Source organism: Canis aureus, chromosome 1, assembly GCF_053574225.1.
Source record: "Canis aureus isolate CA01 chromosome 1, VMU_Caureus_v.1.0, whole genome shotgun sequence".
Taxonomy (NCBI): domain Eukaryota; kingdom Metazoa; phylum Chordata; class Mammalia; order Carnivora; family Canidae; genus Canis; species Canis aureus.
The window spans coordinates 107,772,715-107,795,679 of NC_135611.1; the positions used below are offsets into that span (position 1 = coordinate 107,772,715).

Below are 22,965 nucleotides of genomic sequence, written 5' to 3' on the forward strand. Positions count from 1 at the left end.
TATTTATTTATTTATTTATTTATTTATTTATTTATGATAGTCACACAGAGAGAGAGAGAGAGAGAAGCAGAGACATAGGCAGAGGGAGAAGCAGGCTCCATGCACCGGGAGCCCGACGTGGGATTCGATCCCGGGTCTCCAGGATCGCGCCCTGGGCCAAAGGCAGGAGCCAAACCGCTGCGCCACCCAGGGATCCCCATTTATGTAGTTTTAATGCTTAGTTTTAAGTTGTTTGATTTTGATGTGTGTGGGCATAGGTTTTTAGAGTTTATCCTGTTGGCAGTGCACTGAGCTTCTTGAATCTAAAGTTTTATAACTTTGCCAAATATGGGAAATTTTCAGCTGTTATTTCTCTGAATGTTTTTTTCTGCATTGCACTCTTTCAACTTTCATTCTGGACTCTGATGACAGATCATAAACCCTTTGCTATTATCCCATAAGTTTCTGAGGCTCTGTATATTTTCCCCCCACTCTTTTGGGTCTGTTGTTCAAAGAGGTACTCTCTATTGATTTATCTTTAAAGTCACTAACTGTTTCCCCTGTCATCTTCACTCCACTATTTAGCCAATCAAGTGAACTTTCTGTTACTTGCTTTTTAGTTATAAATGTTCCACTTAGTATTTTTAAAAATATTTTATTTGTTTATTCATGAGAGACAGAGAGGCAGAGACATAGGCAGTGGGAGAAGTAGGCTCCCCATGGGGAGTCCGATGTGGGACTCAATGCCAGGACCCTGGCATCATGCTGAGCCAAAGGCCGACACTCAACCACTGAGCCATCCAGGTGCCCATCTACTTAGTGTTTTTCTTACATCTTTTGTATGGGGATAGATTTTTTTAAAGATTTTATTTATTTATTCATGAGAGACACAGAGATAGATAGATAGAGAGAGAGAGAGAGGCAGAGGGAGAAGCAGGCTCCATGCAGGGAGCCCAATGTGGGACTCAGTGCTGGGTCCCCAGGATCAGGCCCTGGGCTGAAGGCGGCGCTAAACCACCGAGCCACCCAGGCTGCCCATGATAGATTTTTTTTTTCCATGATAGATTTTTTTTAAAAAGATTTTATTTATTTATTCATGAGAGACACAGAGAGAGAGGCAGAGACACAGGCAGAGGGAGAAGCAGGCTCCATGCAGGGAGCCCGACATGGGACTCAATCCCGGGTCTCCAGGATCACACCCTGGGCTGAAGGTGTCACTAAACTGCTGAGCCACCCGGGCTGCCCTGGTGATATATTTTTTAATATTTATTTTATTTTATTTGTTTAGTTAGATTTCATTCATTCATTCATTCATTCATTCAGTTAGTAGACTTCATGCCCAGTGTGAAGCCCAACACAGGGCTTGAACTCACTACCCTGAGATTAAGACTTGAGCTGAGATTGAGAATCCGATCATGCTTAACCAGCTGAACCACCCAGTTGACTCCTATATTCTGATTATTTTAAATATATGTGAGACTGTATTTATTGAAGTTCTTTGGAAATGTAGGTTTCTTTTTCTTTCTTATTCTTTTTTGTTTGTTTGTTTTTGTTTTGTTTTAGGAGGGAACTGACCCAGTTAGACTTTTTTTTTTTAAGATTTTATTTATTTATTCATGAGAGACAGAGAGAGAGAGAGAGGCAGAGACACAGGCAGAGGGAGAAGCAGGCTCCATGCAGGAAGCCCGACGTGGGACCTGACCCCAGGTCTCCAGGATCATGCCCTGGGCTGAAGGCAGGCACTAAACCACTGAGCCATTCAGGGATCCCCCCAGTTAGATTTAAAGTACAGGTTTCTACCCACCTTCTGCAAGCTGTGGTCTCAGTGTCAGTTCAGTTTTCAAAGTCTTTGCAGTGCTATTTGAATTGATCTTGGTTGTATGCCATCAGTAGTTTGGGAGCTGGGCAGTGGTATACCCTATTTTCTAGTTCTCAAATAATGCTGGTTAGGGTCAGATACAATCATGTGCAGCCAAGATTTCACCTAATACTTCATGGGATCACTCTCTTGAGCTCCTTTTTACCTGAAATCTCCCTGATACTTTCCAGCTCTTAGAAGCCCCACTACCTAGTTTTCTGTCTAAAATGAGTGGGAAATATCAGGGAGGGAGATAGAACATGAGAGACTCCTAACTCTGGGAAATGAACTAGGGGTGGTAGAAGGGGAGGTGGGTGGGGGGTGGCGGTGATTGGGTGACGGGCACTGAGGGGGGCACTTGATGGGATGAGCTCTGGGTGTTATTCTATATGTTGACAAATTGAACACCAATAAAAAATAAATTTATATAAAAAAATAAATAAAAATCTAGGCTTGGGCAGCCCCGGTGACTAAGTGGTTTAGTGCCGCCTTCAACCCAGGGTGTGATCCTGGAGACCCGGGATTGAGTCCCAAGTTGGGCTCCCTGCATGGAGCCTGCTTCTCCCTCTGCCTTTGTTTCTGCCTCTCTCTCTCATGAATAAATAAATAAAATCTTAAAAAACAAAAAACAACCCCCCCCCCAAAAAAAAACTAGGGCTTTAGTTTCCCTATTCTGCTGCTCATTTTATCAGCTGTATCTGCCTCCAGGGCCATGCATTGTGAGTACAGAAATTTGAAAAAAGCAATAGGGATTTTCCACACTATCCATGTTCTTAGAAACACAGTAAGGTTTCCGTCTCAGAATTAGAGGTACTTATCCAGCCACCAGCAATGGCTGTAACACCATTGTTGCTTTAGGATTGTGTGTGATAAAACAGAAAAAAGCAACAAAAATCAGGGGGATTTCTCCCCATTCTCTGTGACACTTTGCATCCTTTTTCTAATTCTCTGCACCAAAAATAGAGGGCTTCTTTTGTAACTCTTTCCTTTCACACCTGATATGCACTTCTTGGTTTTAGGCTGCTTTTGAGTCCAGATCAGGAGAGGGAAAGTTTGAGGGAAAAGTAACTAGAAACTCACTACTAATTTGGTGGTACTTTGAATTCTATGTTACTTTCCCAAGCTGCTTGCTACCATTTACTTTTCAGAGTTCATCCATGTATTCTGTGTAAGGTTTTTAGCTGTATTCAGTAGTGGCAGAGTAGAGTGTGCTTTGAGGTATGTAGTTTCTGATAAGCAGCCATTAAAACAATATTCATCCAGCTTGGGATTTGCTGAGCTGCTTACATCTGTAAATGCGTTTTTTTTAAACCAAACTTAAGAAGATGACTTCCATTTTTCCTTTAAATATTTTTTCTGCCTCATTCTTTACTCTCCTTCTCTGACTCTATATGTATGTATGTTAGACTTTCGGTTACTGTCTCCACAAGTCTCTGAGGCTCTGTTCATTATATATATTTTTAAAGATTTTATTTATTTATTCATGAGAGACAGAGAGGTGTGGAGTCATCAGCAGAGGGAGAAGCGGGCTCCCTGTGGGGAGCCCAATGCGGAACTCGATCCCAGGACCCCCGGATCACACCCTGAGCCGAAGATGCTTAACCACTGAGCCACCCAGGCATCCCTGTTCATTAAATATATATATATATATATATAAAGGTTTTATTTATTTATTCATGAAAGATACACACACACACACACACAGAGGCAGAGACACAGGCAGGAGAAGCAGGCCCCATGCAGGGAGCCCAAGGTGGGACTTGATTGGATCCAGGGACTCCAGGATCATGCCCCTGGCTGAAGGGAGGTGCCAAACTGCTGAGCCACCCAGGCGTCCCTGTTCATTTTATTTTTAAATATGATTCTTCTCTACTCTTCAGATTGTATAATAACTATTTATCTGTCTTTTAAGTTCATCAACTTCCCTCTGTTCAGTCCACCCACTGAATTTTTAAATTTCAGGTACTGTTTTTTTTTTTTTTTTGGTTTTAAAACATCCATTTGGTTATTTTTTATAATTTTCTTTTTCTGTGTGATCTTGATTTTTTATTTCCTTACAAGTATATTTGCCTGTAAGTCCTTGAGTATCCATATGACAGACTTAAAATTCTTGTCTGCTAATGTCAGCCTCGTCTTCTCTTGAGTCTGAGTCATGTTTTCCTCTTTGTGTGTGTCAAGAATTTTTTTTATTGTATCTTGCACATTGTAGATATGGTGTAGAAACTCTGGATTTTGTTATATTTCTCAAATGTGTATTGATTTTGTTGTTTTACTAGGCGGGTAGTTAACTTGACTGAACTTACAGTGGAAACTTTCTCCCCTGTGGGATGTACCAACTGAAATTTTATTTCAGCATTTTTATCTTTCATTGGACTTTTTGGAGTTATTCAGAGGTCAGCTGGAGATTAGAGCAGAAATTATACAGAGAATTTGGGACTCCCTTTCTGGCTCTTTCCACGGTCTACCAACTTTCTTTATGGCTGTTAGGCATTCAACCATCAGTGTGAAGGTAACCAGTCTTTTCCTAAGTCATCTTTTAAGATTGCTGCTCTTTATTAAAGTTTTCTATGAATTCATTATAATATATCTCAGGGGGAATTCTTTAGTTTTGCTTGGGATTCTTTTGGCTCCTTATATCTGTGAATTACTGTTTTTCAATACTTCCAAAAATTCACACCTGTTACTTGTTCACTGTTACCTCTGCCTCATTGTCTGTTTCATCCGTTTTGTCAGATTTTCCCATCATATCCAGCTCTCTTGAACTCATATTTTCTGTTTTCTATACCCTGGCCCTACTGATTGGTTTCTATTACTATGAATTATATTTTCCATTTCTAGGGTAAATGGACTCATAGTGTATACGTTCTTATATCTGACTTATTTTACTTAGCATAATGTTTTTGGTATGCATGGATACCATATATATAGTATGAATGCATATTGTTGGAGGTATTTTTATTTTTCTCTCTTTTTTTTTCTTTTTGATTTGTTTCTTTTCTTTTTTTTTTTTTTTTTTTGCTGAGTAAGTATTCTGTTGTTTGAGTATTACACAGTTGTGTTTATTCACTTTCCTGTTCATGGTGTTTGAATTGGTTCCAGTTTGGGGCTATAATGAGTAGAGAAGCTATGAGCATTCATGTATAAGACTTTGTGTGGGTATATTCTTATTTCTTTTGGATGAGTACCTAGGAGAGGGTAATATGATTACTGTATGTTCAACTTCACAAAAAACTGCTAAATTGTTTTAAAAGTTGTTTTTACCAATTTTACATTTTTACTAGCGAGGTATGGGAGTTCCAATGGCTCCAAATCCTTGCCAATACTTGATAACATCAGTCTTTTAAATTTTATCCATTCTAGTAAATGTGTAGTGGTATGGCATTATTATTTTTATTTGCATTTCCCTCATGACTGATGATGTTGTTCATCTTTTAAAGTGCTGTTGGCATTTTATGTTTCTTGTCTTTTCAAATCCACTGCTTATTTTCAAAACTGTGTGTGTATTTGTGTGTAATTATTGAGTTGGAAGAGTTCTTTTTCTTTTTATATTCTAAATGCAAGTTGCTTGTCAAACATACATACTGTGAATATTATATCCTAGTCTGTGGTTTTCTTTTCATTTTCTTAATGATGCCTTTTGATGAGCAGACATTTATAATTTTTATATCTGATTTATCAAAACTTTGGTTCATGGTTCGAACATTTTTCTTTACCCCAAGGTCACAAAGATTTTCTCCGTTTTTTTCTAGAAGTTTTTTTTTAAAGTAACAGCTTTGTTAAGATATAATTGGCATGCTTAGAGTTCACCATTTTAAAGTACAGTTTGTGGTTATTAGTATTTTCACAAGGCTGTGCAACCATCACTGTTATCTCATTCCAGAACATTTTCATCATCCCCAAAAGAAATTCCATTAGCTATCATGTCTGTTCTCTTCTGAACCCCAGGGAACCAGTAATCTACTTTCTGTTTGTATGGATTTGCCTATTCTGACATTTTGTATAAATGGAATCAAACAATATGATGTGACCTTTTATTTCTGACTTCTTTTACCACATAACCTTTTTTTTTTTTTTTTTTTTTAAGATTTTATTTATTTGGGCAGCCCGGGTGGCGCAGCGGTTTAGCGCCGCCTGCAGCCCAGGGCATGATCCTGGAGTCCCGAGATCGAGTCCCGAGTCAGGCTTCCTGCATGGAGCCTGCTTCTCCCTCTGCCTGTGTCTCTGCTTCTCCCTCTGTCTGTGTCTCTGCCTCTCTCTTACTCTGTGTCTCATGAATAAATAAATAAAATCTTAAAAAAAAAAGAGCTCTCTAGGATAGATACCAAGAGTACGGTTCCTGGATTGTATGGTAAGAGTATGTTTATTTGTGTAAGAAACTGCCAAACTCCCCTCCAAAGTAGATGTACCATTTTGTATTCTCATCAGCAATGAATGAAGATGCCTTTTGCTCCACAACCTCACAGCACTTGGTGTTATTAGTCATCTGGATTTGGTTATTCTAATAATAGTGTGGTGCTCTCCTTGTTTGAGGTTGCTTTTCCCTGATGACCTATGATGTATGGAGCATCTTTTTATACTGCCATCTGTATATCTTCTGTGGTGAGGTATCTATTAAGGTCTTTGATAAAAAATAAATTAAAAAAAAAAAAGGTCTTTGAAAAAAAAAGTTCTTTGGCCCAAATCAGATTGTTTTCTTATTGCTGGGCTTTAAGAGTTCTTTTTTTTTTTTTAATTTTTATTTATTTATGATAGTCACACACACACACACACAGAGAGAGAGAGAGAGAGGCAGAGACATAGGCAGAGGGAGAAGCAGGCTCCATGCACCGGGAGCCCGATGTGGGATTCGATCCCGGGTCTCCAGGATTGCGCCCTGGGCCAAAGGCAGGCGCGCTAAACCGCTGCGCCACCCAGGGATACCAAGAGTTCTTTTTTTTTTTTTTTTTTTTTTTTAAGAGTTCTTTATGCATTTTGGATAATAGTTCTTTAGCAGATGTATCTTTTACAAATACTTTCTCTCAATCTGTGGCTCATCTTATTATCTTGGTAAAATCTTTCACACAACAGGTTTTTAATTTTAATGAAACCCAGCTTATCAGTAATTTCTTTGATGCGTTATATACCCTTGGATTTGTCTCTATAAAGTTATTGCCATAGTCATGATCATCTAGATTTTCTCCTATGTCGTCAGTTTTACACTTTTCCATTTAACATTTGGGTTTGTGATCTATTTTAATTTTTTATGAAGTGTGTAAGGTCTGTGTCTAAGTCCTTTTTTTGTCTGTGAGTGTTCAGTTGTTCCAGTACCACTTGTTGAAAAGACTATCTTTGCTCCATTTTATTGCCTTTGATCTTTTTTCAAAGATATGTGAGTCTATTTCTGGGCTCTCTATTCCATTGATCTAATTGTCTGAGTATTTTTTTCCAATACCATATTTCTTGATTGTTTCAGTTTATAGTAAGCCTTAAAATCAGATAATGTTAGTCCTTAAACTTTGTTCCTCAATATTGTGTTGGCTATTCTGGGTTCTTTGCTTCTCCATGCAAGAGAAGCATGTAAACTTTAGGATCAGTTTGTCAGTATCCACAAAATAGCTTGGTTGGATATAATTGGAAATTGCTAGAAGTATTTTTAAATTTTATTTTAATTAATTAATTTTAAAATATTTTATTTATTCATGAGACAGAGAGAGAGAGAGAGAGAGAGAGAGAGAGAGGCAGAGACACAGGCAGAGGGAGAAGCAGGCTCCGTGCAGGGACCCCAACATCGGACTCAATCCCGGGTCTCCAGGATCACTCCGTTGCAGGCGCTAAACCGCTGAGCCACCCAGGCTGCCCTAGAAGTATTTTTTATTTTATTTTTAAATATTTTTTTTATTTATTTAAAGATTTTATTTATTTATTCATGAGAGAGAGAGAGCGAGAGACGCAGAGACACAGGCAGAGGGAGAAGCAGGCTCCATGCAGGGAGCCCGACGCGGGACTCGATCCCAGGTCTCCAGGATCACGTCCTGGGCTGAAAGCGGCGCTAAACCGCTGAGCCACCCGGGCTGCCCTGGAAGTATTTTTTTTAATTTTATTTATTTATGACAGTCACAGAGAGAGAGAGAGAGAGAGGCAGAGACACAGGCAGAGGGAGAAGCAGGCTCCATGCAGGGAGCCTGACGCGGGACTCGATCTCGGGACTCCAGGATCGCGCCCTGGGCCGACGGCAGGCGCTAAACCGCTGAGCCACCCAGGGATCCCTAGAAGTATTTTTTAAATCTCCAAATATTTGAGTTTTTACCAGCCCCATTTTTTATATAAGGACTTAAAATTCAATGTCATTGTGGTCAGAGAACATACTATGTACACTTGGAATTGTTTTACTTTATTTATTGAGAATTTTTTATGGCTTAACATGTGATCATCTTGGAGAACATTACCTGTGCACCTTAAAATACTGTGCATTTTGATATTATTGGATAGAGTATCCTGTAAATGTCAATTAGGTGAAATTGGTTGATGTTTAGTTCAAGTCTGTATTATTAGTGATTTTATTTTATTTTATTTTATTATTTTATTTTTTATTAGTGATTTTATATACTTGTTCTATAAGTTACTGAAGGAGAGAGTATTGTTATGTCCAAATGTAAGTATAGATTCATCTCCTTTAATTCTGTCAATTTTTGCTTCATGAAGTTTGAATTTTTGTTGCTAGGTGTATACACATTAGTACCATTATATCTTTTGGATGAGTTGACCCTTCATCATTATGAAATATCTCTTCATCCCTGGTATATTACTTATTCTGTAGTCTGCTTGTCTTTTTTTTTTTTTTTTTTTTTTGCTTTGTCTTAATAATAACCACTCTATCCTTCTTATGATTTGTGTTTGTGTGGCATATATTTTCCATCCTTACACTTTTAATCTACCCATGTCTTCATAATTAAAATGTGTTCTTGTAGCCAGCATATACAGTTCTTTCTTGATTTTTTAAAGGATATTTTTAAAAATTTAATTTATTTATTCATGAGAGACAGAGAGAGAGAGAGGCAAAGACACAGGCAGAGGGAGAAGCAGGCTCCATGCAGGGAGCCCAATATGGGACTCAAACCCAGGTCTCCAGGATCATGCGCTGGGCTGAAAGTGGCGCTAAAATGCTGAGCCACCGGGGCTGCCCTCTTGATTTTTTATTCAGCATGAAAGAGTGTTTAGGCCATTTATGTTTATTGTAATTTTTTAAAAAGATTTTATTTATTTATTCATGACAGAGAGAGAAAGAGAGAGAAAGAGGCAGAGACACAGGCAGAGGGAGAAGCAGGCTTCATGCTGATAGCCTGATGTGGGACTCCAGGACCACTCCCTGGGCTGAAGGCAGGTGCAAAACCGCTGAGCCACCCAGGGATCCCTGTTTTTATTGTAATTATCAATAGAATTATGTTTAAGTCTACCCTCTTGGTACTTCTTTTCTTTTTGTCTCATCTCTTCTTTGTTACTTTATTCCTCATTTTCTAATTTGATTGGGTTTTTAAAAAGATTTTTAGAATTCCATTTTTATCTCCATTCTTGGCTCATTTACTGTACCTCTTTTTTTTTTTATGTGTTCAGTGATTGTTCTAAAGCTTACAGTATACATCTTAAACTCATCACCATCTTCTTTCAAATAATATTAAACAATTTCTCACAAAATTTAAGAATAGTACAATAATGTATTTCTACTCCCTCCTCCTGTCCTTTGTATTATTGTAAGACGTTTTTCTTCTCAGCACATTATAAACATAATACATTAATACTATTTTTGCTTTAAATAATCAATGTCTTTTTAAAAAGATTTATTTATTTATTCATGAGAGACACACACACAGAGAGGCAGAGACATAGGCAAAGGGAGAAGCAGGTTCCCTGTGGGGAGCCCTATGCGGGACTCGATTTTAGGACCTGAGCCAGAGGCAAATGCTCAACCCCTGAGGCACCTAGGCATCTCTAAATAATCAATGTCTTTAAAAGAAGTTTTTATTTTTTATTTTTTAAAGATTTATTTATTTATTTATGATAGGCATAGAGAGAAAGAGAGGCAGAGATTCAGGAGGAGGGAGAAGCAGGGTCCATGCCGGGAGCCTGACGCGGGACTCGATCCCGGAACTCCAGGATCGCGCCCTGGGCCAAAGGCAGGCGCCAAACCGCTGAGCCACCCAGGGATCCCCTAAAAGAAGTTTTTAAATGAGAAAAAATGTGTCTTATGTTCACCTCAATATTTCCCATTTCCAGCACTGTTTATTCCTTTGTATAGATCCACGTTTCCATCTGGTATCCTTTTTCTTCCATTTAAGAACTTCCTTTAGCATTTTTTGTAATACAGACCTGCCAGCAATGAATTCTCTCAACTTTTGTTTGTCTGAAAATCTTTGCTTCACCTTTAGTTATGAAACATCTTTATATGAATATATGAAATATATTCAGTTATGAAAGAACATTTCAGTGTATAATTTTGATTTGATGGGTTTTTTTCTGTAATTTCTTGTCCTCTTGCTTTTATACTTTCTGGTGGCCTTCCTGCATTCATTCTTTGTTTCATTGTATGTGTCTCACTCTTTCCCAGGCTGCTTTTAAAATTTTCTGTTTTTCACTGTTTTTCAGGAATGTTATTATCAGAGACCTTTCAGTTTTTTTCTGATTATCCTGTTTGGCCTTCGGGGTTTCTTGGAACTGAAGATTTACAGTTTTTATCAAATTAGGAAAAATTTAGGCCAATATTTTTTCAAACATCTGCCCCCGCCCCCTGGCTCTTTTCCTGGAACTCCAGTTTCACATCACTTATTTTAGAGTGTTTGATATTGTCCATTAAGTCATTGAGTCTCTGTCTTCTTTTTTCAGTATTTTTTCTCTGTATTTCCTTTTGTTTAATTTCTATTGCTGTTTATTTGGGTTCATTGATCCTTCCTTCTACAGTATCTAATCTGCTGTTAATCTCAGATCTTTTTAAAAAAGACTTATTCATTTATTTCTTTACTTATTTATTTGAGAGCATGTGAACAGAGAGAGGGGCAGAGGGAGAGGGAAAAGGAGGAAGCAAAGCTCCCTGCTGAGTGCAGACCTCAATCCCACAACCCAGAGATCTTACCTGAGCCCAAATCAAGAGCCAGAATGCTCAACTGATTGAGCTACCCAGGAGCTCCAGGAACTTTTCATTTCAGATATTACAGTTGTAATTTCTAGAAGTCTCACTGTTTCTTTTTCATATCTTCTGTTTTTCTACTTGTCAGGTTTATGTTTTTCTTTAAATACTTCAATATAGTTTTAATAACTGTTTTAATATCCCTGACTGCTAATTCCATCCTCTGTCATTTATTGCATCTTTGTCATTTATTTATTGTTTTATTTACTGATTTTACTCCTGATTATAGGTCAGATTCCTTCCGTTTTCACTTGTTCACTAATTTTTTATTGTATGCTAGACTTAATTAATTTTATGGGTTTTTAAAAAACATTTTATTTATTTTTTTCATAGACACACAGAGAGAGAGGCAGAGACACAGGCAGAGGGAGAAGCAGGCTCCATGCAGGGAGCCTGACGTGGGACTGGATCCTGGGTCTCCAGGATCATACCCCAGGGTGCAGGTGGCGCCAAACCGCTGCACCACCGGGGCTGCCCTAATTTTATGTTTTTGAATGTCTGGCTTTTGTTGCCTTCCTTCAGTGAGTATTGAACTTTTTCCTAGCAGGCAGTGTTACTTGTGGTTCATTTTGATCCTTTGAGGCTTGCTTGATTTTAAGTTTCATTCGAGTGGGTCTAGAGTAGTCTTTTCTCCAAAAATACTTCAGTCCTGTTGCTAAGGCAGGTCCCTTCTGGCATCCCTACTGAATACCCCATCCAGAACTCAGATGTCTTCCAGTTACTCTTTCCATGGCCTTGTGGATTTTCCATCCTACACATGTGCATCTTAAAATTCAGCAAAGACTCAAGGGGACTCCTATGCAAACCTTTTCCTTCTCTTCCCAGCTGCCTCTCCTCCAGAATCCTTCCTAGGATCTCCCAGCTGCTTTAGCCTCTCTGAACTCCTTTCTTGTCTCCTCAACTCTATGAGACTGCCATGCTTTGCTTGCAATCTTCTTCCCAGCTCTGCAGACTAGAATATGCTTTCAGGCAGAAAACCAAGACCATTGTATGGCATACCTCATTTGTTTTCCTTCTCTCAGGGATTTAAGTCTTGTGCTGTCTGTTATCTAATATCTCAAGACAGTTGTTTTATAAATTTTGTCTAACTGTCTGGTTGTTTACAATAGGAGGGTAAGTTGTGCCCCTTTTACTTCATTGTGGATGACAGAATTATCCACACTGAATTTTAAGTTTCAGTTATTTTTGTTATTTTAAGACATTCTGTTTAGTTTTTTTAAATCCTCATGAGCAATTTATAGTTTCTTACTCCTTTCAAGTATTTCCAAGGTTGTCTTTTATTATGTAAGCACAGCAAATATAGTTGTGTTATAATCTTCAATCATTCTAATATTTGGAAGTAACTTCAGGTTGTTGTTTTCTGTGTTGTTTCTAATGGTTATTGCTCGTGGTGTCTTTTGTTTGTGTGTGCTTCATTGTCTCAAAGTCCTATCTATTTATTTATTTAATCATTATTTGTGGGAATTCTTTTTTTAAAGATCTTTTTAGGGGCAGACTCCTGGGTGGCTCAGTTGGTTAAGCGTCTGCCTTTGGCTCATGTCATGATCCCGGGGTCTTGAGCCCCGCTTCAAGCTCACTGCTCTGCAGGGAGCCTACTTCTCCCTCTTCCTCTGCCTCTCCCCCTGCTTGTGCTCTCTCCCTCTCTCTCTCAAATAAATAAATGAAATCTTTAAAAAGAGAGAGATAGAGAGAGAGAAAGAGAAAATGTGAATGGGGGAGGGACAGAAGGAAAGGGAGAGAGAATCCCAAGAGGACCCCATGCCCAGTGCGGACTGAGGAGGGGCTCCATCCCATGACCCCGAGTACATGACCTGAGCCAAAATCAAGAGCCAGACATCTAATTGACCGAGCCAGCCAGGCACTCCTATTTCTGGGAATTCTTAAGGCATGGGATAAAGGTACATTCATCCAAATAGGACTTTTGTTTCTACCTGGTGCATAGGGACATTAGAAAGAGAATATTTGAAAATCATTTTTGGCTTGAGTTCTTGAGACAACCAGGGTAAAATATTTGGGCTGCAAATCCAAACTAGGCCTGGCTTGTGCTTATGACATGTCAAAAGCTTTAAAAATGTCCCTTTGTTTTGCTCATTTCTGAAGCAACCTTCTTTGCATTCCCTGTATTGTGGAAGGGTTGAGTGCGAGCTTCTGGTTCATTAGTTATACTGAATGTGTAGCCCTTTGAAGTGTGATGTTTAGGGGAAGACCTGATTCTTACTTGTGCAGGCTCTGGTGCTTTATATCTGATCTCCATGGTTCTTTGATTTCTTAAGGGTCACAAAATTGGAAACTACAGGTACAATTTTCTGTACTTAACTTTTACCTTCAGGGAAAAATTGTTTTGCAAGTCCTATTTCTCCACTGTTTTTGTCTGTACTTCAATTTTTGTCTAATAATTCCTCAATTTTTCAATATTTTAATTCTTTTAGAAAGATTTAAAATATCTTACAGACTTTTAAGTTATTTACAGTGAGAGGGTTGATCCAAATATTTAACTTGCCTATCACCAAGAGAAAATATAGTATTTTATTTTCTAAAATGTGGTCAAACTGTAATTATTTCCTTGCACCTTGCATTTTGCTATTTATTTATTTATTTATTTATTTATTTATTTATTTTTTATTTTTTATTTATGATAGGCACACAGTGAGAGAGAGAGAGAGAGGCAGAGACACAGGCAGAGGGAGAAGCAGGCTCCATGCACCAGGAGCCCGACGTGGGATTCGATCCCGGGTCTCCAGGATCGCACCCTGGGCCAAAGGCAGGCGCTAAACCGCTGCGCCACCCAGGGATCCCTCATTTTGCTCTTATTACTAAATTTTGGCAAGCCTTCCATTGCAGTTTGTATAGAGCAACAAACTGAATTTTTTTAAAGATTTATTTATTTATTCATGAGAGACACAGACTGAGAGAGAGAGGCAGAGACACAGGCAGAGGGAGAAGCAGGCTCCTTGTAGGGAGCCTGATGTGGTACTCGATCCTGGATCCCAGGGTCACGACCCAAGTCAAAGGCAGGCGCCCAACTGCTGAGCCACCCAGGCATCCCAACAAACTGAATTTTTAAGGAATTTTAGGAATTAATAGGGGGATCCCTGGGTGGCGCAGCGGTTTGGCGCCTGCCTTTGGCCCAGGGCGCGATCCTGGAGACCCGGGATCGAATCCCACATCAGGCTCCCGGTGCATGGAGCCTGCTTCTCCCTCTGCCTATGTCTCTGCCTCTCTCTCTCTCTCTGTGACTATCATAAATAAAAATAGAAAAAAAATTAAAAAAAAAAAAAAGGAATTAATCAAGTTCAGAGTGTTAGTGGGGATGCAGTTGGTCTTAGGCATGAGAGAGCATGGCCATCCCTGAAACTATAAATGCTTAAGTCTGATTATATCATGAAATGTACAGATGGTCATAGGAAGAAGGGAAGAAGGTAAGGCTAAAGAGGTCAGCAGGGCTCTGATCAAAAAGCCTAAGAAGCAGTTTCTCTCACATGGCACAACTCCATGGGAGCATTATGTATGTGGTAATTTAAGTAAATGGTGCTCCCTGACATTCTGTAGGCTTCTGCAAAGCCTAGAAGATTACCTTTTATTCACTAGTCTAAGAAAAGAGGAAGAGAAGAGGTAGGTGGTGAATAAGAGACCCTGTTACTATAGCAGGTACCCCAGAATACCTGCAAGACGATAGAAAATACTTCTTCTGGGGTCCCTCCATGGTTGTAAGTTCTCTAGCACACATATTCATGATCCTGGAAATGGGTACCTTTTAGGTTTTATTCTAGGCTCTACCTTACCTAGATCAGTAGTGCTAGGTTAGTGATGCCCTTTCTTATCTAGAACATAAGGGAAAAGAAGGGGATCTCCTAAGGATCCAAATTGTTCTGTATGATTCAACTTCTCATTCTCAGGAATGCTGAAACACTTGTAAAGCTGGTAGCCATGGGGAAACTGCCTCTTGAGGCCCAGCCTCCTCCAAACCTGACTGCTAACCCAACCTCTGTCTTCAACTCCTGGCTCAACAGCCTTCCCCAGCCCATCAAGCATATGGTCTTTGGCTACGTGACTGAATGCAACTTAGAGAAACAGTTTTTGAAGGTCAGTAAAAATAGCTGAGAAGAGCCTGGATTTACTCAAAACCTTCAATGAAACAGAAATTTCAGCTTTTGTTAGCACTAGGAAAAAATCCCAGAAGCATTAGGATAACCTGCATCCCTGGTAATGCAAAGAACTATAGCTTGTAGAATGCCCTTCCTTGGATTGGTTTTCCGTATCAGAGGGTCAGCTTGGAGATCTGATTTTTCTCAGTGGCCTACAGCTTAGAATTTTCTGGGGAAGATAGTTTCCTTGTCTGTATTTTTTTGGTTAAGTTTAAGGACTTAAAGTTAACTCCTGCTCTCTCTCCCCTCAACAGGTTAAGGAGGGTCCAAGTTTTGCATTTGTGGCCTTCATTGAAACCATGTCATTCATCCCTGGGTCTGTCTTCTGGTCCATCCTCTTCTTCCTGCTTTTGCTGATTTTGGGGCTGATCAGCATGATAGGGATCATGCAAGGAATCCTCATTCCATTCCAGAACACCTTTTCTTCTTTCAGGAAATCTACGAAACTGCTTACAGGTATTCTGACCAATGCCCTACTCCCACCAATGGCCCTGACTTCTCTAAGACTTCCCCAGCCCAAGTCTGTAACCTTTGCTTAGCCCTTGTCACCCAACCAGATCTCTGACCTTGATCCAGATCCAATGTTTCCTCCAGTGGTTGTCTTTGGGTTCATGTTCCTGTGTGACCTCTTCTTCACTCGACCTTCAGGCATCTACTACATCAGACTGCTGAGTGAATACTGGATAGTCCTCCCCATAATCATCACCATCATACTTGAAAACATGGCTGTGGGCTGGGCCTATGGGGCCAGGAGGTGATACCTTGGGTCTATAGGGAAGGTTGACCCCTTTTTCTTGTCTGTCTTGTCACCCAACTAGAGTGATGTAGGGACACTTAACCTCAGGGCCTTCTGAAAAACCTATTCATTCATTCATTCATTCATTCATTCATTCACTTAACATATTTATTGAGTGCTTAATATGTGCCAGAAACTGTTTTACCCACCAAGGTTATTGAAGAGAACAAGCATCCCTGTCCTTAAGGAATTTACATTCTGGTGGTAGTGACAGGCAATAACCAGATGAATATATAAAAATGTCAGGTACTGATAACTGACAGAAGAAAATCAAAAGGTAAAGTGAGATGATCAAGAATGGGAATATGCATGGGTGTTAATTTAGATAGGATTACAGGGAAGGCCTCTCTGATAAGGTGACATTTGAGCAGACTCCTGAATGACATGAAGGAAGGAGCCATGACAAGATTTTGAGGAAGTGTTGCAAGCAGAGGAAACACTAAATACCCGGGGAAGAGGAAGCATCAGGCTTGGAGATTTTGAGGAATAAATAGATGAGAGAGGTTGGAGTAGAGTGTTGGGAGTAGAAGCCAGAGAGATCATGTAGGACTTTCTAAGCCAGACTTAGGACTTAGATTTTTTTTTAAGATTTTATTTATTTACTCATGAGAGACACACAGAGAGAGGCAGAGACATAAGCAGATGGAGAAGCAGGCTTCCTGCGGGGAGTTCGATGTGGGACTTGATCCCTGGACCGCGGATCATGTCCTGAGCCAAAGGCAGATGCTCAACTGCTGAGCCACCCAGGTGTCCCAGGGCTTAGCTTTTTATGCAGAATGAGAGGGGAGACATTGGAAGGTTCTGAGTAGGGGAGTGACATCATCAGATTTATGTATTTTTTAAAAAATACCTATGACTGCTGTGTGGAGAATAGATTCAGAGGAGTCAAGAGTGAAGCAAGGAGAACAGTTGGGTGCTATTTTAATATTCCAAGTGAGAGCTAACAACAGCTTGGGGTAAGGTGATAGAGGTATAGGTTGAGAGATGTCATCTAATGCTGCAAGGAAAAGCCACCAGGGAAGGGAGAACAAGATAGTCAGGAACTGGGACTTAGTAGACATAACTGTGCAAGGAAGAGTGGGAAAATCCAAATCAAATACAAAGGACTCCCAAGCCTGACTTTTTAACAGGCTAGTGTGTGGATGTCCAAGTGGCATAATTCATAGGCAGAAGGCTCAGGTAGCAGCATTTTCAGGTGAGAGTGGTTCACTCATTTATGAACTCATTCAAAAAATTTTCTTGAGGCTTTCTCTGTGTCTGGAAAGCTTGTTACTGGGATACAAATAAATTAGAATGAGCTCCTCCTCTCAAAAAACACAGAAGCCAAACAGAAAGACATATATATATATAAGCAGATAATCCCAGTACTGGTGGTAAGTCTATAGTAGAGGTAGTCAGGGGCACTCTTGAGGCACCTGGAGAATCTGGAAAGGCATACTAAAGGGGAAGGTGGCTGAGCATAGTCCAGACAGATGAATAGGTAGACAAAGAGAATAGCATTCTAGGCCAAAGAACCCAATTGGATATTTATTGTGATTGAGCACATGTAGTAGAGGAGGCTGGATCCATGGGCTGGAAGAAACTAAGAAAGGTTCACTGAGGGCCAAGTGTTGCCTTCTTTTCTCAGTCTGCATTGTTCAGTATGGACGCCCAACATGTAGAAGAGCCCCTCGTGATCATAAACATTTTCATATTCATGGAATGAATGAAAGGACTTGCCCTTTATCCTGAAGGCATTGGGTACCCTTGAAGGGTTTTGAGCAACAGAGGGATGTTTGAACATTTTTTCTTGGGATGGGATGCAAGACTGACTAGGGAAATGATAAGAGAGGATGAGAGGCAGAGATTTGGAGGTGAAGGAGAATATTTGAAAGATGCTAAGGTTGGGCTGACCTCCAACCCCAAGGCTGGGTGAGGCCTGACTAGGCCTCCTGCAGTCTTGTGTCCCTTCCTCCCAGGTTCCTTGAAGACTTGGCGATCGTATGGGGATCCCCCGCCTCTGCCATCATTCGTTGGCTGTGGTGCTTTCTGTGTCCAATTGTACTGGTAGCCCTCTTTGTGATTACTCTGATTCATCTATCTCTGAAGAGTATCACCTATGTGGCCTGGGACTCAAGCAGTGTAAGCCTCCTTCCCCAGACACCAGACCTTCCTAGGGAGTGGGGGCTGGATCTTTCAACCCATTCGTGGCCTAAAGACCCTATCCTCTTATTCTCTGACTCCCTAAAGATTCATTAGTCCTCTGCCCTGGTTCCCCTCCCACCCTTCCCTTTTCTGGGAACCTCAATGTTCTGAACTCCTTTCCCATTTTTCCACAGTCAAAAGAGGTCCTTCGACAATACCCATCATGGGCACTGCTTGTGATGATTGCCCTTTTTCTCATTGTCATCCTCCCCATCCCCACATATTTTGTATACTGCCTCGCCCACAGGATTTCCTTCACTTCCACAAGCCAGGGCAAGCCTATAATATCCTTCAAATCCTTACCCTTAATCCAGCCAAAACCCAGTAAAGAGGTCCACAAGGAGGAAACCCTCTAAGGTGAAATCAAGTTGGTGGTCATCCTGTTGTGTGATTGCTTAACCTCATTCATTCGACATCACACATTCCTGGAAACAGCATAATAGGCAACTCCTAATACCAATTTGCAACTGTTGATGTCCTCCGACCCAGAACTGCTTTTAATCCTGAGTAGAGGCATTATTTGGTGGACTCCCGGGGCCTCACTTTGCAGCCCCCTCCCAGACCCCATCCTCCCTGGTTACTACTGTTCATTGTGTTTTCCCCATCTCTCCCTCAGTATATATATGCCCATTATATATATATTGTCAGTAATGCCTACCAAACCTGCTTCTTGACTGGTCTGTCCAGCTTCTGAAAGGGAGCTGGAGGAGTAATGCTGTTGGTCAATAAATCAGTCCATTGGGACTCCTAGTACTGGGTGTCAGCAGATTATTTTTTTCTATAAATGTCTTTTTGTCCCGGAAGTCCTTTCTTTTGAGAGGCAAATGTCCAGTCCAGGGTTCCTGCCCTCTCCTTGCCATGGCAAATTCAGATGCTCTGAATAAAGCCTTGCTTTATCCAGGGATTGGCCTTTAGCAAAGACAAACCTGGGAAATGATGGCTTCAGCAAAGATGGAAAGAATATTAATGCACTTGCTAATGGGACATGGTAATCCAATAATGAGTCTAAAAATTATTTTTAAAAAGAGGTTTCAAGACTGTGAATTGACACACAACCAGTTTAGGAAACTACCAAATCATAGTGCTGAGCCCACCAGGGCCCCATATCTGCATGGTAGGAGACATGCCAGGTTTTACTACAGGGCTAAATCAAATGAATTTGCCTAGTGGGTGATGACTGAGTGGGTCTCTCAGAACTTGTGGGAGGTTGACTCCACAACTGAGCTGAAATACTTCTCCAAAAGGAGATGGGGTCAGTCAGTTGATGACTGAAGATGGAAGCTGTGCCTGAAGGTGGTTTGGATTCCAGAAGATCCAGGGAATGTGTTTCCCTGAAATGCTCAGAGATCTCAGTATCTGGGATTGCTTAACTACCATAGGGTGACGGACTCAGCGTAACTTTCTGTGACAAAAGAAGAAAAAGCAGACATCCCAACACTGGCGGGTGAGACTCTGGGGCGTGGGCCTGGTGAATGGGAAGAGGTGAGGTTCTAAACGTCTTTGGACCTCTGAAGTTTCTCGCTGCTCAAGCTCCGAAGATTGGAGGACTGGACTGGACGTGAACCTCCGGGTCATCACCCATTGGCTCCTGTACCTTGTAGCCCCGCCCCCGCTCTCCTTCACCCCACCCCCCATCCAAACGATCTGTCTACCGGAAACCTGGTGCTATTGAGTCGGGTAAGGTTAAAAATCCGAGAGGAGACAGTCACCTCATTATCAGATAGTCTGAGTTTTAAACCTCCTTCCTTTGGGGTGTGCAAGTATTCATCCCCCTTTGTGCCCCTCATCCGGTCTCAGCTTTGGGAATGGAACCTGTGGGAAAGGGATTGAATAGAAGGGGCTTACCGGATAAACTGATGGGAGTGGAATGAAGCTCTTGGTGTGTCTCCCCCCTCCTCCTAAATTTTTATCTTCTCTGGCCACTTGTTGAATGTCCTTTGGCACCTAACCGCAAGACTGTTTGAATTGTGAATATCTCACGTTGCCGTAGGGGCTACTGATTATAGACAGACTGATTCCTATGGTAGGTTCTTCTCTCCATAACTCTAGAGGTCTTTACTGTCCAAAGTTGGATTTCATAGCTCCTTTGTGTGTGATGAGACTTTCTTTTGCACTGCTCTTGGGAATCTCTGGCCTTGTTGGATAAAATGGAGCCTGGTCCCTTGTAGGGTATCTTACACGACTTCATTTTCCTCACAAGAATGGTATGGGATATTGTCATCCTTAATTTTCATCAGGAGACCTGGAAGAAAGAGGGATTCCCACGGTGAGTCAGGAATAGCCTGATAAAGATTCTCGTTTTGTGGCTTTTAGTCCTTTTATTTCAGAAATGCCCAAACATACACAAAAGAATAACTTAGTGAATTCCTTTGTACTCATCACCCATCTTGTAACAACTCCTGACCAATCTGGTTTCTTTTTCTTTCCTCCCACTGCAGACTTCCCCATTATTTTGAAGCAAATCCCAAATTTATCCTTTCATCTTTAGATATGTCAGTACTTAGCTCTAAAAAATAAGAACCCTTAAAAAAAACCTGACAAAACTATTATCACACCTAAAATAAATAATTCTTTAATACCATAAAATATCCAGCCAGTAGTAAGATTTTCCAGGTTGTCTCATTTTTTGTTTTTCTGGTAGTTTTATCTTTTTTTAAAAAAACAATATTGTGTTTTTGTAACTCCTTTTTTTATTTTTATTTTATTTTTTTTATTTAATTTTTATTTATTTATGATAGTCACACACAGAGAGAGAGGCAGAGACACAGGCAGAGGGAGAAGCAGGCTCCATGCACCGGGAGCCTGACGTGGGATTCGATCCTGGGTCTCCAGGATCGCGCCGTGGGCCAAAGGCAGGCGCCAAATCGCTGCGCCACCCAGGGATCCCTCCTTTTTTTTTTTTTTTTTTTAAATAATAATCTCTACACCCAGGATGGGGCTCAGCTCATGACCCCAAGATCAAGAATCACATGCTTTACTAACACCAGCCAGGTGCCCATTAAAGCTTTGTTGAGATATAATTCATATACTGTACAATTCACCCATTTGAAGTGTACAATTCAGTGGCTTGTAAAATATCCCAGGTTTTTGTATCCATCACCATAGTCAATGTCAGTACATTTTCATTATCCTGAAAAGAAACCCCACTCCATTTGCTGTCACCCCAACTACTCTGGCCTCCAATCTCAGCCTTAGACAGCCACTAATCTACTTTTGGTTTAATAGATTTGCTTATTCTGGACACTTCATATAAATGAGATCATACAATATGTGTAGTCCTTTGTGATTGGCTTCTTACACAGCATAATATTTTCAAGCTTCACCCATGTATAGCATATATCAGAATTTTATTTCTTTTTATTGCTGAATATTCCATTATAGAGATATACTACATTTTATTTATCCAGTTATCAGTTGATGGATATTTGGGGCGGTTTCCACTTTGGGGCTATTATGAATAATGCTGTTAAGAACATTCGTGTAAAAGTTCTTTGGATGAACATGTTTTTATTTCTTGAACATATATATATTTAGGAGTGGAATTGCTTGATCATATGCCAACTCTATGTTTAACTTTTTTAAAAAAATTATTTATTTATTTATTTATTTATTTATTTATTTATTTATTTATTTATTCATGAGAGACAGAGAGAGAGAGAGAGACAGGCAGAGGGAGAAGCAGGCTTCATGCAGGGAGCCTGATGTGGGACTCCAGGATCATGCCCTGGGCCAAAGGCAGGCGCTAAACCGCTGAGCCACCCAGGGACCCCCTATGTTTAACTATTTGAGAGACTGTCTCATAATTTTTTTAGATTGTTTGAATCGTCATCCAAATAAAATTCATATGATGCAGTTTGTTACTGTATCCATTGGGGAATCTTTTAATCTATAGCTCTCCTCTTTTTTTCCTCTTGCAATGCATTTACTGATGAAACTGGGTTATTTGTCCTGTAGTTTCTAACCATCTGGAATTTGCTGATTGCCTCCCTGTGGTATCATTTAATACACTCCCCACTCCCTGGATTTCTTATAAATTGGTAGTTAGGTCAAGAGGTTGATTAGTTTTAGGGTCAATATTCTGGCAAGAATACTTCATAAATGGTTTTATATGGTTCTATCAGGAGGCAAAAAATGTCTGGATGTTCTTTCTTTTTGTGATGTGAACGGCTATGGATGGTCATTGTCTAGATACACATATTTATTAAAGATTATAAAATGGTAGTATTGTAACCATCATTCCTTCTTTTTTATTAGCTTAATTTTCTAGTAATATTAATTATTAGATTAATTAATTACTAATATTTCTAATAATATTAAGTAATATTTTTAGTAAGAGAAACTTGCTAAACATTTGTTACCCAAGTGTATGTACAGTTTGTATGAGAAAGGCGGAATACACTTTCTTTCCCCTTATTAACCAGCTTAAAAAATGAACTTATTGCTTAATATTCCCCCAAATAATGATCATTGGGTTTTTTCTTTTTAGTATCTCTCTGGACTCACAGATTTAAATATTTGATATATTTTCATCCATTGCAGCTATTATCTTTTTTTGTAATATTTTTAATTTATTTATTCATGAGAGACACAGAGAGAGAGACGGAGACATAGCAGAGGGAGAAGCAGGCTCCATGCAGGGAGCCCAATGTGGGACTCGATCCCAGGACTCCAGGACCACGCCCCGAGCCAAAGGCAGCTGCTCAACCGCTGAACCAACCAGGCATCCCAATTGCAGCTATTCTTATTGATGCTCAAACCATCATTTTTGGCATGTGGGAGCATCTTCAATTTAACTCCTGAGTCCTTTCCACAAGACCACAATAGTAGTTAATAATTTCTATCTTTT

At 40.1% G+C, this 22,965-nt stretch overlaps 3 protein-coding genes across 5 annotated transcripts in view; all 3 read left to right on the top strand.

Moving 5' to 3' along the window:
* The window catches only part of SLC6A16 (solute carrier family 6 member 16), a 35,877-nt gene extending 17,005 nt beyond the window's left edge, over nucleotides 1-18,872 (top strand). The window contains exons 10-14 of the mRNA XM_077845631.1: nucleotides 14,891-15,077; nucleotides 15,394-15,595; nucleotides 15,716-15,893; nucleotides 17,894-18,056; nucleotides 18,254-18,872. Of these exons, the coding sequence (XP_077701757.1) occupies nucleotides 14,891-15,077; nucleotides 15,394-15,595; nucleotides 15,716-15,893; nucleotides 17,894-18,056; nucleotides 18,254-18,475 (952 nt within the window). The 3' untranslated portion in view covers nucleotides 18,476-18,872. The remainder of the gene's footprint in view (nucleotides 1-14,890; nucleotides 15,078-15,393; nucleotides 15,596-15,715; nucleotides 15,894-17,893; nucleotides 18,057-18,253) is intronic.
* The window catches only part of LOC144282246 (orphan sodium- and chloride-dependent neurotransmitter transporter NTT5-like), an 83,861-nt gene continuing 65,144 nt past the window's right edge, over nucleotides 4,249-22,965 (top strand). The window contains exon 1 of the mRNA XM_077845671.1: nucleotides 4,249-4,346. The gene's annotated coding sequence lies outside the window, so the exon portion shown is untranslated. The remainder of the gene's footprint in view (nucleotides 4,347-22,965) is intronic.
* Nucleotides 19,709-22,965, top strand: part of LOC144282272 (orphan sodium- and chloride-dependent neurotransmitter transporter NTT5-like) — a 34,010-nt gene continuing 30,753 nt past the window's right edge. For 2 of the 3 annotated variants that reach the window (XM_077845748.1, XM_077845757.1), the window contains exon 1: nucleotides 19,709-19,796. The gene's annotated coding sequence lies outside the window, so the exon portion shown is untranslated. Of the gene's footprint in view, nucleotides 19,797-20,364; nucleotides 20,386-22,965 lie in introns of those variants that run through there. The other variant, XM_077845755.1, reaches the window with a different exon arrangement.